The sequence below is a fragment of the Papio anubis genome, chromosome 13 (assembly GCF_008728515.1).
Source record: "Papio anubis isolate 15944 chromosome 13, Panubis1.0, whole genome shotgun sequence".
In the NCBI taxonomy this organism is placed as follows: domain Eukaryota; kingdom Metazoa; phylum Chordata; class Mammalia; order Primates; family Cercopithecidae; genus Papio; species Papio anubis.
This window is the reverse complement of record NC_044988.1, coordinates 24,522,504-24,538,848: the sequence shown is the minus strand read 5'-3', so window position 1 is coordinate 24,538,848 and position 16,345 is coordinate 24,522,504. Positions and strand designations below refer to the sequence as shown.

At 37.2% G+C, this 16,345-nt stretch overlaps 1 protein-coding gene across 1 annotated transcript in view; it reads left to right on the top strand.

Moving 5' to 3' along the window:
• TMC1 (transmembrane channel like 1) overlaps positions 1-16,088 on the top strand; it is a gene marked incomplete at its 5' end in the record, with an annotated part of 220,939 nt that extends 204,851 nt beyond the window's left edge. Inside the window, 3 exons of the mRNA XM_031654756.1 lie at positions 1,876-1,954; positions 2,056-2,107; positions 8,914-16,088. Of these exons, the coding sequence (XP_031510616.1) occupies positions 1,876-1,954; positions 2,056-2,107; positions 8,914-8,936 (154 nt within the window). The remainder of the gene's footprint in view (positions 1-1,875; positions 1,955-2,055; positions 2,108-8,913) is intronic.
• Between the last annotated feature and the right edge of the window lie 257 nt (positions 16,089-16,345).

Genomic DNA, 16,345 nt, shown 5'->3' with positions numbered 1-16,345 from the left:
TTTCAGGTACTATTTACACACTGACTCGTTTAATTCCCATAACGGCCTTGAGAAGTTGGCTTCATTAATCATACTGTCAATAACACATTGAAGTTCTGCCCCAAGTCAAGTGACTAATAAGGGGAATTTAAACTCGTGTCTTCTCCTTCACGCTAATTTCCTACACTCACTTGCAGCACCAAACAGGGATCAGAATCAGTGGGAATTTCAGATGGGCTGAAAGCCACTTGTCTGAGATGGTATAGACCCAGGGTCAGCACACTTTTCCTAATTAGAGGGCCAGAGGCAAATTAGGCCAAGAGGCAAAATTGAGGATATTAATTAAGTAATTACTCATATAACCATTAAAAAAACCGGAAAAACCATTCTTAATTCATGGGCCGTACAAAGCAGTCTGGCAGTCATCTTCAGCCTGCAGGACCTAGTTTGCTTTGATCTGGACAGCCTGGAGGAAAGCTGGCCCTATGCACGTGTCAAATAGGTATACTGAAAGGTTGATTGTGGCTCTGAGGTTCTGATTTGAAACCCAGATTTTAGCTTATTACCGATTAGATTTTTTTCAAATTCTGAGATCTCCTCTTCTACTTTATGAGGCCCATACAATTGGCTTAGCTTTTTATTACCTTTAATTAGAGAACTGTACTAGTATTTTGAATTTCCCCCAATGGATTTTATTATATCAACCTGGATGGCTTTTGGGTATCTAAGCAGAATTCAGGTTAGTTCTCTGCAGGCAGTTTCATTCCTTTGGAGACTAGAAAAAGATTTGCGAGGAATACTTATTTAATGTGCATTACAAGGCAGAAAATCATGGTGGATAAATAGAGAATTCCAGAACTTGAAAGGACTTGTGAAATCTTTGAGTTCATCCTCTGAATCCAGGAACTTTTCTGAGAAAATCCTTATAATACACCACACACACACACACACACACACACACTTTTATTGAGTGCCTATTTCATGCCAGATATTGCCCTGCATGCATTTATGTACGTAATTTTAGTTAAACTCCCATCACTCATGTAAGAGACAAACAAACTCTGCCAAACCATATCAATAATTGTGTTGCTAGCACCAGATGGCTCATAAAGGATATTGTCTTTCATTTTTGGGAGTAAAGGAAATGTGTTCAATATCCAGTTATTTGCAGCAAAGAGTGATATAAGTTACCTTTTCTACTGCATTTTTTTCTTTGTTTGTTTGTTCGTTTTGCCTTAAGTGAAGATAAGCATATTTATTTTTAACAGAATTGTCTGGCTAGAATTTGCCCTTTCTAGAATGTAAATGTCATTTAAAATCCAAGAATATTCCTTTATACAACATTTTCTTTTTGAGGGAGAAAGAAATGCAAACAATACATTCTACCGAAAAAAATTCCATGTTCATTATCTATGCCTATGAGGATTATATTCTTAGCTGCAAAGGCCAAAGGACGAAATTTAAGGCAGAAAGTCATTTTCCTTTTTGTTCGACATATTCCCTAAGCTGCAGTAGGTTTTCCATTCTCTGGAATGTCATTGCCATCCATTTAAAATGCTACTTTCAATCACAATTTAAACTGATGTTAATACATTTCCAGGAAAAAGCTAATATTAGGCAGTGTGAAATAGCAGACAGAGCAGGCTGTGGATCAGGAGCCTTGGGCCCCAACTTGCCAACTTCACCCCAGCTTCATCCCTGTGTCATCCTGAGAGTGTCTCTTTACCTCTCTGAACCTCAGCTTTTATCTGTAAGACAAGAGATTTAGAGTAGAAAACAGCTTAATGTTCATTCCCATGCTGATATTTCATAATTTACTTAATGTAAATTTAAGAAGTATCTTGGGGAACTGAAATATACCCTAAATTGTATTTTTTTTTTTTCTTTTTAATTTAGTTTAACCATCTATTATCTCAATGCTACTGCCAAGGGCCAGAAGGCAGCAAATCTGGATCTAAAAAAGAAGATGAAAATGGTAAGATACAATTTATTTCATAGAAATATTACCTTTATTAATGTCAAGTAGTGGAAAACACTGAGAAATCTAATTTTTTTCCCTTATATTTTACTGTGTAGCAAGCTTTGGAGAACAAAATGCGAAACAAGAAAATGGCAGCTGCACGAGCAGGTTGGAGATATGTTTACATTTGTAATTTTTCTTTTTCTTTTTCCTTTTTTTTTTGGCTTTTTCTCCATTGGATGGTGAGTGGCATTATTGCCACGAGCAAGTCATTCCACAATCCTTACCTTCCACCTTTTTAGCCCTTATCAGGCATCACATTCAGGGGATTTGGTTGCTTTCTGTTGGGAGGGAAAAAAGAGAAATGAAAATGTGGGTGTGTAAACTTGGCAGTAGTGATTTTTAAAAGTGACCTTGAAAATGCGCAGAAAATGAAGAAATCCCCCATATAGTCATATACAAACAGCAGACACAAATGCAGATGCTCTCCTGCCCATGTTGACTATTTTCATACATGGAAGGATATGGCGAGAAGATCCCAAGAGAGTCCTCTGGGCTTTCCACCACTGATTGCCAGAAGCTCTTTCTAATCCATTAAACTTTCTTTTTTGAAAAACCTCTTTAATTTTTAAAATACTAGAGTAAAGCCAACTTCTAGTTGCCAAAATTAATAATATGCTTTGAGTTCCCCATGGAAAGGTGATACCTAAGAACTTTAGTGAAAACCTTTTCCAACTTTTTCCTCACTCCTGACTTTAAAACTCTTTATATTAGTAGGACTGTGTCCCCACTGTAAGTAATAAAACACTCAAATTGGTTTAATTAAGAAATAGCAATTTATTTGACCATAGAAATATAGGGAAATGGTGTTTTTTTTTTTTTTTTTTGAGACCTGGTCTGGCTCTGTGGCCCAGGCTTGAGGGCAGTGGTATGTTCTCAGCTCACTGCAGCTCCAGCTTCCCAGGCTGAAGTGATCCTTCCTCCTCAGTCTCCTGAGTAGTGGGGACTACAGGTGCACACCACCATGGCTGGCTAATTTTTCATTTTTTTGTAGAAGTGAGGTCTTACTAAGTTACCCAGGCTGCTCTCAAACTCTTGGGCTCAAGTGATCTTCTCTTTTTGGCCTCCCAAAGTATTAGGATTACAGGCATGAGCCACTGTGGCCAGCCTTCAGTATTGCGGGATCTGGCCAGCAGCCCGCAATGCAGCAGGGCTCTCTCTTTGTTCCCAGACAGATCGGCAGGTCAAGAAATAATAGACACACACAAGATAGTGAAAGCTGGGTCCGGGGGGTCACCACCTTCTGGTCCCACAGTGCCAACAATGCACTGAATATACCAGCATTTATTAAGTTTAGTGAGGGCGGGGGTAGGCTAGTTAGGGATTTAGGGTCATTTGATTATGAGGTGAGATGGTCACATGAGGATGAAGTAATTGCTTAACATAACATCTGTATGCAGAAGTACAGTATACAGAGGTAAGAATTTACAATATAGTGTGTGCATCAGTAATTTCTAACAGAGCCTTAAAACGGAAACACAGTCTTTCCATAACCTATGATTAGCAAGATATTAATCAGCAGTAACAGTTGCAGCAAAAGCTGGTTACAAACAATCCATAGAAACAGGATGTGAAGCTAGACAACTGGTTAGACCAGAAATTCTCAGAAGGGAGTATGCCTTAACCCTAAAGAGGCCTAGAAGAGCCGTGGCAAGATGAGGGCATTCATAGCCCTGTCTTATCCATATCGACAAGCGCCCCCCTGCATGTGTCCGTTTATAGGCTCTCCACAAGGGTTGCGTTCCATTCCCAGAGCTATGAACATCTGTTTTTCTGGGATAGGAATCTTGGTGATGTGAAACCTCCCTGACTGCACATCCATTCATAGGCTCTCTGCAACGGGAAACATGTCACGTGCTGTTGGCTCATACTGGCAGTCCACCCTGGCATTGTCTTTACACAATCCTGCATACAATTTTGTATTTACAATAATCAGGAGCATTTCATCTTTTATTCCCTAGCAGTAGTTTCAAGGGATCTCCCTACATCTCCCCCTTTTCTCTGATTTAAATGAACCATAGCAATCATAGCTTGGCGCTGATTATGATTGGATTGAAGAATATTTTTTCCAATTTTACACAGGAACAATAAACCAATAGCACAAATTATACACAGAACAAAATTAATGATAGTGGGTACTCCCAAAGATTTATCCATTGAATGGGGTTGAGATTAGATAACCCCTTAGAGATACCATCTAAAACTTTAGCACCGGGTAAAGCAGTTAAGTGTGCTTGAGAGGCCTCAAAAATCTGTTCTTTTAGCTTGCTTATGTCTACACTTAGATTATCTTCACTTCCTCGTAAATGGTGTTTTATTGATTCCCAATTGTGAACAGACTCATTATATTGGAACAGAATTATACAAAAATCAGAAGTATTCCAATCACATTGCATTTGTAATCTATGTTCTAAACTCATAATTCTGTCTCCCATCCATGTAACAGTTTGTCTTAGTTCATTAATTTGATTGGCCAATTTTTGATCAATACTTGACTGAGAATTCCACATCTGAGTAGAATTGTTTTTTGCCATTTATCCACAAAATGAGCAGTTTGAATAGATTGATGTAACTACATTATAGTTAATAATTTTAATAGATAATTAACTATATATTAACTACAATGTAGTTACATCAATGTAACTCCAGCAGTAGCAGCAGTCACAGTAACAGCAATCAAGCTCATTATTACTGCAATTAACGTAAAAATAAATCATTTACTCCTTTTAAGAATTTTCTGTAGAATGTTATTAATAACTTGGATAGAAGGGGAAGATTCCCAAGGCCTATGTAAGGCTATGGGGAGCCAAATACCTTCTCTGGCTCTGACATAGTAATATCTACTATGATATTGATTAAAGGATGAGTCAATACAAGTATACAAGTAACAATTAACACAGGTAATTATGTTGGTTTTTGAACTAATATGCATCTTTCCTACTAATAACATATATGGTGGTTTAACACAACTTTTAAGTGGTATAGTTTTGTTGGATTCCATATAGATAGTATATATATTTTGGGATGATATTCTTTTTTGTGAATATGGGGTGGGGGGAATAGGTTGTATGAGAGGTGGTGGTGGGACATTAACAACAGGGGGGTATAAGTCCTCATAATCTTTACTATCCCATCTTTGAATTGACCTTTTGATGATTGCCATAGTGATATTTTTGGCTGTGTGGAAATAGTAGTGTAAATCAATCTATTGTCTTAGTTTTTGAGGTGACGAGGTGGATTTACTTATAACACTTTCTCCAGCCCAAACTCTCATACCAGTCATAGCTATGGTTAACCTCCATAATTCTGAATGTTCAGGTCCTAAGTGGGGAACAATGAGGCTTGGATTTGGAGGGGCAACCCCTGCCCCTTTCCACTTAAAAGGAAAAAAGGAGTTAAATCTCCCATATAATAGGGGAGGGTTGTCACTACTTTTTTGATAAGTAATATCATAGAGAAAATGTTGCCAATCTCTGTGACCCTGAGAGCAATCATTAGTAATATGACCTTTAGGAGCCCAGTCAACAATGGTGTAGAGAGAATTAGACAACACAGTTCCTTCTGAACTAACGCAATCCTTCCATATTAATTTGTCAGCATTTGAAGACAAGTTGAGAGGACATGTAGGTCCTAAAGGCTTATATTGGGATGTGTGAATATAATCAGTGATTCCTGTTTTGACCTGCCTTAGAGGTTTTAACGAGAGCCCTGATTCCAAGTGTCCTAAAGGAGGGACAGAGTGACCAGATGGTAGTGTGACCACCCAAGTTTGAATATCTAATGAGAGACATCCATTAGTGGGTCCCAGGCACAAAGGTGGATACCTAAAACCTAAAGTGATATTGAAAGGGGTTCCTTCTTCTGAAGGTTGGGCAGGACAATGATCATCTACAGAACCAGGCATCCAAATACTATTTTTTTAGTTGATTTTTACATATTTATCTCCAAATTACCTGATTTTGTTGTAATTTCTTGACTTTTTAGTTTTAAGTATTATCTATTAAAATTATTAACTACAATAGATATAATAATTTTAATAGATAATACTTAAACATTTTTTTATACTCTTGCTCTATGTATTCTCTCTATGTATTCTACCTATGTAGTTATATTATTATTTTCGTTAGGCCAGTATACATGATTATGGTCACACAGTCTTCACAGCTGAGCCAAGTAGTAAACTATGGTACTTGTGCATACTTTAAAATTTTCTCAGGATTCATAAGTCATCATTTCCCTTTTTAAACATTTTCTTATTTTTTATATATTTGTCAGTGATTCATTTAATTTCCAAATTTCTGCTATTTATTGAATTATACTCTCAATATATTCAGACATATTGGGTTATCTATCCATTTCATTTCCTTGGAGAAATCTTTCCCAGAATCTTCTGAACTTCTCCAATTTCAACTGGTGAGTGTCTGGGATATAGCTATTATCCTTTCATTTTTCTTCACTGTCATTCAGCAGGATGAATGTCACTTTATCCTGTTTTGGATATCGTGTTTTCCATTTTCTCCAACTTCCTATCTTTTGGTTTGCTCACATTTTGCAGGTAAGAAAGGGTATGTGAGAGGCAAGTTTTCTGAGACCATGCATATCTGAAATTGCTCTTCTCTTGCTCTCCCTTTTGATTGATAGTGTCGGTGTCAAAAATACTCATCTAATTATATTAGAAATAATATCCCTTCAAAATAATATTTTTTCAGAGGTTTCCCATTGCCTTTTAGATTCCACACTTGCTCTTGAGAAGTTTAAAGTCATTGTGATTCTTAGTCTTTCTTGAACAACTTGTATTTTTGATTATCTGTTTAGTTTTCCAATCTGAAAAGTTCTAGGGTCTCCTTATCTGCATGTTCAGAATTTCATGATGGTGTGTCTTGCACGGATCTATTTTTATTCCTTGTGTACTCATCAATGGATTCTTTTGCTCTTTGGTTGAAGGGAATTTTCTTGAATTGTTTACCAATTCTTTCCATCCATTTTCTGGTTTTTTTTTTTTTTGGATGTGGAATTTCTAGTTTATTTTTCATCCTTAAATTCCCTTTGTCTCTTTGTTTTACCCATGAACATTTCCTTATCTTTAAATTTTAACATTTCTCTCGGCCTTTTCGCTTTTGCTATCATAATTTTAGTTTCCGCAAGCTATTTTGTTCTTTAATTCTTTTTTAAACAGCATGCTGTTCTTATTTAATGACTGTAATGGCTTGTTTTGTCTTTATGAGAATATTAATAACTCTTTTTGATGTTTCTTTGCCTTTGATAGTCTGTTTTCTCTAAGCTGTTTTGTCCTTTCTTTTTTCCCTGCTTGGTGATCCCCTGCTTTGTGACCCTCAGCTCATATTTCAGGGTAGGATGCAAAGGTGGGTTTTGAAGCTCTAAGCACATGGATGGAGCTTGTGGGCAGATCCTCATTGGAGGACTCTGCCTGGGCTGCTGCTGAACCCCAATGTCAGTATTTTTAGGCTTTTTCTCTTAGGCTGATTAGATTCCTCAGAAAAATTACTTCTGAACTCCTGCCCGGAGAGTAAAGATTTGCTTGGCAAACCGGTAGCACCTGAGTGGGAAAGACGACACCAGTGGGGCTCAGCTTTCAGCCTACAAATGCTCACTTTGCCCTCTATTTTTACTGTGGCACTCCTTCTGGTCTTCTAGCCCAGAAGCATCTCTGTTTTACTCTTTTTAGAAAAAATTGTTCCTGTCTTCTGCCAGATGAAAGGCGGTGGGGAGTGGGGAGCAATTATTCATTTGTACCAAGTGAAGCCCATCTCAGGCTCTAACTGCTGCTGCTTCATTTTTTAATAACCCCCACCCCTTCGCCCCACCAAGCTTGACTGCTTCTTAAATAGACAGCTAAAACGTCCTCTTTGTGTTGGTTCCTTACTTCCAGAGGTACCTGTTGCTGCAAGTTACTGAACATTTTCGAGATTTTATGTGTAAATTATGTTGCTTACTATCTTTTTCCTCCCCTGGCTTAGCTTTTCAGTTTGTTAGAATTGATAAGTCATTATCATTAATGTGTCTGCTTTCCAGCTTTTAAAATTTCATCATTGTTGTCTCTTCCCCTATTCTCCCCCTCCTTGTAGGTTTACGCAACCTTCTCCATCCTCCTCCCCAACCCTCCAGAAATTTCTTGACTGTCTGGTTTGTGAAAGAGTGAAAGTTCAATTCAATGTATTTACCTCCGCAGTTTAGGCAAACCTTTGTATTTCCTACTGGGAGAGCAATGGTTTTATCTCCATCTTCACTCTGTTCATCCCACAGTGCTTACTTGGGGTATTGTTTTGAAATAGAGTCTGGGATGGAGTCTACCTTAGTGAGAACTGATTAGAATTGTCTAGTCTTTGCAGAAGATGAGGTGGTTGAAGCACATACATCACATATACCAGCAGTGCTTTTGTATAATTTAATATTATCAAATTAGTGCTTAAGAATGGAAAATTCTGACTTGTAAGATGCAAATTCTAATTAAAGCTTATTGTTATCTTTATTATTTTAAATGATAATATAATGCTATAGCATACTATTCATCTGATATTTTTCCATAACGTGTATGGCCACCCAGTAAACACCTACTGAATATCTACTGAAAAATGAGGAACTCTTTTATTGAAAAAATATAAAAGGAATGCATTTATCTATTCATCACATAAGCAATAATGTATAAATGTTACAAAAAAGCGTAGTACATTCATTCTCCCTTGTTTAGAATTTGAAACCTTTGCAAACTAAGAAACATGGAAAAATTTTGAACATTAAAATGCTAAATATTATGGGAAAATGAGCACATTTGGACAATACAGATTTCTGGCCACCTCGTTCAGAACCATTAAGCACACTGAAAGCTACATTTTTACTTGTCTTCTCTTCATCTTCTCTCTCTCTCTCTCCCTGTTTTTCTTTTTTGTGAACAGCTGCAGCTGCTGGTGGCCAGTAATAAGTATCCTGAGAGTCCAGAAAAGGTACACTTTGCCTTGCTGTTTAAAAGTAATGCAATATGTGAAGGCCCAGAGAACAAGCACTGTGGAGCTGCTATTTTCCTGTTCTACCCCTGATGGATTTTCAAGGTCATGCTGGCCAATCAAGGTATCATCAATCTGAGCAACAAGAATCTTCACCTTATTCCAAGTCAGGAACTGTTTCTGCGCAGCCACTCTCTCCCCTGCTTCATTTCGTGACTTTTTTTTTTTTTAAAAAAAAAAAACAAATTGTGTTTAGAAGTGGGTGTAATCCAGCAATAGAGTTTACTGGCTTAGTTGGTGGGTTAATTAAAAAAATTTGCTCATATGAACTTTCATTTTATATATTTCTTTTGCCTTAGTTTCCTTAAACTGAGAGCAGAAATATTTTACCCTTTTTCCTGTAAGTTCAGAAGTATCTGCAAAAAGTACTCATTGTAATCATTCATTGACTCACTTTTTGAAACCAATACCTTATTTTCTCTTTTTTTCTACCCGTCTCCCCAACCATGCCCCCCACAAATATATACCTAAAACCTTCGTATGTGGTGCTGGATTCAGTATGAAAAGAAATCGGCTTTTTAGAAGAAAAAAAAATCCTATGTGAATTGGCACCTGAATAGCACTGAGTTGAAGATCTCTTACTTTGAGAAGGTACATGAGTCTTATACAACCTAGCTTTTTATGAATTAAAATTAAAAAAAAGGAAAGACATCATAAATGATTGTTGTTCTCTCACAGTCTGCTCATTTGTCTTCCAATGATCATGTTATCAGAGGTGAATCCATACAGGTCTGCATCAAACTCCATACGATTCTTGCCTCCTTGGAGGGAAGAATTCAGCTGAGGGTCAGAAGTAGGTTTAAGGCAGAGGGAGAGACTGAGGCAAGTTTTAGAGCAGGAGTGAAGGTTTATTAAAAGGTTTTAGAGCAGGAACAAAAGGAAATAAAGTATACTTGGAAGAGGGCCAAGAGGGCAACTTGAGAGTTCCAAGTGCCCTGTTCAGCCTTTGACCTGGGGTTTTACACATTGGCATGATTCTGGGGTTTGCATCTCTACCCCCTTGATTTTTCAGGGGGATGGGCTGTCTATGTGAACGGTGGCCTGCCAACAGTTGGAATGAGCTATGTGTACAATGTGTTACTGAAGTTGTGTGCATGCTCACTTGTGACGTTTTCCCTTACCATTCCAGCGTTCCTAGAGGAAGGTCATATACCAGTTAAACTGCCATTTTGCTTAGTGGGCATGCTTGAGCCCACTTGCCCAACCTCTAAGATCTCCAGCTCAGGTGTTTCCTATCTATTGGGACACTGTCTTTCACTGGCACTGGCTGCCACCAATTACTATTTGAGAGTGAGAGTTTAACAACCACCTGACCATCACCTGATGGTCACCTGACATTCCTGTGGGACGGGTGGCGGGGGGAGGGGGACCCGCTCTTGCCCTGCTTATGTTTTTATGTTTGCCTAACTACCTACTCTAACAATCATATCCTGTAAGCTTAGATTCTAATATTCTATAATTTTTTCTTTGCTTTTTTGTTAAGGTTAGGAAAACATACTTCTATTGGAGGCCTTAATTTATAGATATGTTTTAACATTATTATGGATTTACAGTTTGAATTGACTTTAAGTGGTAACACTCAATGCCCTCACTAGCCTTGTTGTGTGACTTTAATTGCATGTCCCAACTCAGTGTGCCTTTCCAAAGCTAAGCCAATTTGCCTGCCATTCCCTGCAGTTGACTTGCTGATTTTTATTATCCTGTCTCTGAGTTTCTCCTTCTTTTCGATCATCAAAAGGTTGCCATAGAATAATTGCACTGTTTCCCTGCCAATTCTGAACTTTATTCCTCTGGTTATCTTTTTCAGATTAACTTCCATTCTCAATCTTATCACTCCCTTTTTAGGATTCCTTGGGCTCTTATGTCTTTAATTCAGAGTCTATTATTTATATTGATTTTCATGTGATTTATAATGGTTCTTTATTATTTTTTGAATGCATGGATTATCTTTCTTGTCCTGATTGTAAATTCTCTGTGAGTAGGGGTTATATCTTCTAACTCTTTTGTATGCCTAGTATAGTGCTGTGCACAATTAGGTACTGAATAAATGCTTGTTAATTAAATTGAATCAATTTAACTTACAGCAATTGTGTTATGAGACAAAATCTTCTGTTATCTACATGAAAAATGTTACTATGATGTAAGAAATGGATTATCTGTTATAGGCTGAGTTTATTATTTAATTAGGTTATAACGCAGGTGAGTAAATAAAGCTAGTGTTTATCTCTACTTGGATCATTTCTGCATTGTGTAATAGTAAGATTAGCAAATTGATTTATTGTTTTGTCACATTTACAATGTGGATTACACTTCCTTCTCTTGGTCTGGATCAAAAGGATGATGCCAGATGACAAACTGTTCCCCAAAGACATTCATCTCCTAAAGGCAATGTACTTTTAGAACAAATGTTCACGTTATAGACATTCAGACATGATATACCGAGTTTCAATATTTCCATAAATTAAAAAATACGTTGGATTTTTATAGCACCTAAATACTCATCTGATTTAGTTAAGCAGCTTTAGAAAATTTAATCCTTTCAGTCTCCAGAGAATTGTTGAAAATATTTTCATATTACTATATGGACAAGAATCTGAAACAGTGAAGACCACTTCCAAAGCCAAAGCCGTTTTACGGCTATTCAGAGAACAGCCTTCCACTAGGATGATCTGATAGCTATTATTTATTTTTGTATCTTCATTTGCATATCTAATAATCAAAGCTATTGGAGAAATTTAGAAGGCAAAGAAGCAAACAAAAATCTAAACTTCACCTTTTATTCTTTCTGAGAAAAATAAAAAAGCTCTGAGAAATATGTGCAAAAACTAGATTTGCTTATCTAAAGAACTTTGCTGTTCACTTGAAAAACTAAGAAACTGCATTTCAACACATTCTTTGAATTATTTATTTAGGCATCTCAGAGGAACACATAGTTTAAGCTTTATCAAGGGATTTATAGTAACAAAACTTTGACCTGAGCTGTGTTTGCCTATCTTGATGGATCTCTACAAGTATGAGAGCCAGAAATATAACCAAAAGAATAAGTAAGCAGGGTTTCAAAAACAAGAGACTCAAGAATGAGATTGGCATGTGTTCTGAGCTCTCAATGCACATATGCCTGTGCATTCTTGGAGGAGACTTTGAGACCTAACCTTGATGTTAAAACAAACACACAAACAAACAAAAAAAAAACGCATAAAACTGTAGTCCTAGCCTTTATTCCCATATAACTCCTATAAGAAGGAAATGCCATTACATGATGACATCAGGAGTTCTCAAGCCCCTTCATGAGATAGCCTTTTCTCGAAGTTCTTTTGTAACAGATCACTTTGGCTATTTGGCCTCCAATGGTCCAGCTGCCTTTTCCAGGACTGATTTTGATGACTCAGCAGTTACAAATAATGAAAAAATGTGTACATAAAATACTTGTCCTCTTCTGACAAGGTAGTTGTTGTATTACACACATTTTCTTACCACAAAGAAGTTTCCATACAAATCCTATAGGTATTTAAAAATTTATAAAAAGGTATATATTAATGACAGCACGTTTGGAAAATGTTAATAAAATAAAAATGTAGAAGTCCCACAATTCCACCACTCAAAATAACTTCTGTTAATGTTTTTTTTTTCAGATTCACAATTATATATGCACACACTCAATAAAAAAGTATGGATCATAAGATATATCTAGTTTTATCCCACTTTTTAATTAAACATTTTCCTATGTCACAAAAATTACTTTAGGACATCTTACTAGGTATGAAATATTCCTCTACATTAATATAGCATAATTTGTTTAACGATTCTACTTTGTACACTTAGATAAGTTAAAGATTAAATTACAAAGATTAACTTTATATTAAAATAGAAAGATTAACTTTAAATTTGACTCCTTTTGGAACACATTTTTGTGCCAAGACATTCATTGTCAATATAGCCTTTTAAATCAATATATACACATTTCAACACAGCTGTGGTCAACATATGGATCAATTATATTACTTACTACCACTTAATAGGTTTTCTATTTCATAGCAATGAACCTTAGAAGTCACTAAATTTTTCTCTTTGTACTATTTTATTTGTGGTTACATAAACTCTCTATAGGAATTATCTCTTTTTCTTTTAAAGCAATTTTAAGTTTAAGGAAAATATTTAAAACCAATAAATAAAATATTTATTTGGAAGCCAAATCTCACATGCTGTGTAAAATCAAGTTTCATCTACATCTGATAACCAACCCGAAGTGCCACCTGTGAAATTAACTTTTTTTCTGTTTGATTTAGAAAACTTTGGTATCAGTTACATTTATGTTTTGATTTTATTAAAAATAACTGGTCCAAAATTATTCACTCCCTCAATGAAAATAGAGAGAGTCCCTGATATTTTATTGTGATTTGAATTTTTTATTGTCACTTTCCTAAGGTCATGTTTCTCAGGTTACTATCATGGTTCAAAAATAGAGCCCAGGGGGCAATAGGGGAAAATGGCAGGACTAACTTGCAGGTCTCACTCAGACAAACAGAACAGCATGTGGAGATTCACATTGTGAACTTTTGCTCCAAGAGATAAATAAATACTGCAGGAACATACCAGGAAAGCCAAGAGAATCCACAGACTCTTCAGAGGAAGCAACTTGCCTCTGCAGGCTCTGTGAGACAGCCAAAAAATGGAGTGTGCAAAATATGAGGGGTAATATCTGCTCCCAATCACACATACTCACTGGAGAACCTTCAGGTCCAGATCACTGGAGAAGGATTAGCCTCACTTGGAGATGAGATAAATTTAGAGAATCAAGCAAAATAAATGGATAGAGGAAGCAGTGGAAAGAGCCCTGTGGGCACTCTTGGTCCCAAGGGAAGCCATTTCTGACTTTGTCTTGCAGGGGCCCTTGGGGAGGACTGCCAGTAAAATTGAGGAAAGACCACAGGGAGAAGGAACTTTCCAGCTGCACTTTGTAACAATTTTGACTGAACACAAAGTTCCTCAGACATAATCTGAGGGAGGGGGCGAACTGGAGTGCGGGTACCAGTAAAGTTACAGCAGGTAGGGAGGTGTGAAACCTGAAAGCTCTGCTTGCTTTCTCACCAGGGAGGCTTGTATCCTAGGGCAAGTTCTCAGCCTTGCTCACCAGCTACCTGGAAATAAACTCGGTGCTGTTGGTGGGGCACAGTGGGAGAGAGATTGGCTTTTCAGACTGCATGAGATCTGAGTGAGACCTGTCACTGCTGTCCTTTCCCCACTTCCCTGGTGACCCATATGATGCAGCAGAGGCAGCTATAATCCCCCTGAAAACATAACTTCATTGGCCTGGGAACCACACCTCCATTCCCACAGCAGCCACAGCAAGCCTCACCCAAGGAGAGTCTGGGCTAGGCATACCTAATCCTGTCCCTACCTGAGGGTCTTTCTCTACCCACTCTGGTAGCCAAAGACAATGGATATCATCCATTGGGAACTCTACAGTCCCACCCATGGCCTGAGAAACCCAAATACTTATCCAGGCCACCTTAGGGCAAACTTGTATTCTCCCTGTACTACCACAGCTGTTGCTCTCTTGAAAATGCCACCTCCTGGCCAGAGGCCAACTAACACAAAATCAGCATGATAAACAAAACCACAACTAAGGACCCTCACAGAATCCACTTCACTCCCCTGCTGCCTCCACTAGAGCAGTTGCTGATATCCATGGCTGAGAAACCTGAAGATGAATCACATCACAGGACTTTGTAGACACCTCCCAGTACCAGCCTAGAGCCCAGCAGTTCTGCTAGGTGGCTAGACCCAGAAGAGAAATAACAATCACTGCAGTTTGGCTCTCAGTAAGCCCATCCCTAGGGAAAATGGGAGAGCACCCATCAAGGGAGCACCCTGTAGTACAAAAGAATCAGACCAGCAGCCCGTGAGCCCCAGATCTTCCCTCTGAAATAATCTCCTCAAATGAGAAGAAACAGAAAAACAATTCTGATAATATGACAAAACAAGGTTCTTTAACACCCCCCAAAGAGCACACTAGCTCATCAGCAATGGATCCAAACCAAGAAGAAATCTCTGAATTGCCAGAAACAGAATTCAGAGGTCTCTTATTAAGCTAATTAAGGAGGCACCTTAATTAGCTTAATAAGTTGAAGTTCAACTTAAAGACATTAAAAAAAATAAGATACAGGATATAATTGTATCTTATTGATACAATCAATAAGATATGATATCCTTGATGAACATAGATGTAGAAATCTTTAACAAAATACTGGCTAACAGAATCCAATATATGATTGGAAAAATCTCCAGTGAAATAGATAGCATAAATAAAAAACAATCACAACTTCTGGAAATGAAAAACACACTTAGAGAAATGTAAAATGCACTGGAAAACCTCAGCAATAGAATTAAACAAGTAGAAGAAAGAACGTCAGTGTTAAAAGACCAGGCTTTTTAATTAACCCAATGTGACAAAGATGAAGAAAAAGGATTAAAAATGAACAAAGCCTCCAAGAAGTTTGGGATTATGTTAAATGACCAAACCTAAGAATAAGGGGTGTGCCCAATGAAGAAGAGAAATCTAAAACTTTGGAAAACATATTTGAGAAAATAATCCAGGAAAATTTCCCTGACCTTGCTAGAGATCTAGATATCCAAACACAAGAAGCTCATAAAACACCCAGGAAATTCATCGTGTAAAGATTATTGCCTAGGCACATAGTCATCAGGTTATCTACAGTCAAGATAAAGGAAACAATCTTAAGAGCTGTGTAGCAAAAGCATCAGTTAACTTATAAAGGAAAACCTATTGGATTAACAGCAGATTTCTCAGCAGAAACCCTACAAGCTAGAAGGGTTTCCTACAAGTTACAAGAAGGGATCACTTACAATCTAGACAGGGACCCACCTTTAGCCTACTTAAATAAAACATTTAGCAGACAAGAATTTTGTGTCCAGCAAAAACTAAGCTTCACAAATGAAGAAAAGATACAGTGTTTTTCAGATAAACAAATGCCAAGAGAATTCAACACTGCCAAGCCAATACTAGAAGAACTGCTGAAAATAGCTCTAAATCTTGAAAAAAAAATCCTGGAAATACACCAAAACAGAACTTTCTTAAAGCATAAATCTCACAGGATCTATAAAACCATAACATAATTAAAAAAACAAAACGAACAAACAAACAAACAAAAAGATATTCAGGCAACAACTGGCATGACAAATAGAGTAGTACCTCACATTTCAATACTAACATTGAATGTAAATGGCTTAAATGCTCCACTTACAAGACACAGAATGGCAGAGGAGATAAGATTTCACCAACCAAGTGTTTGCTGTTTTCAAG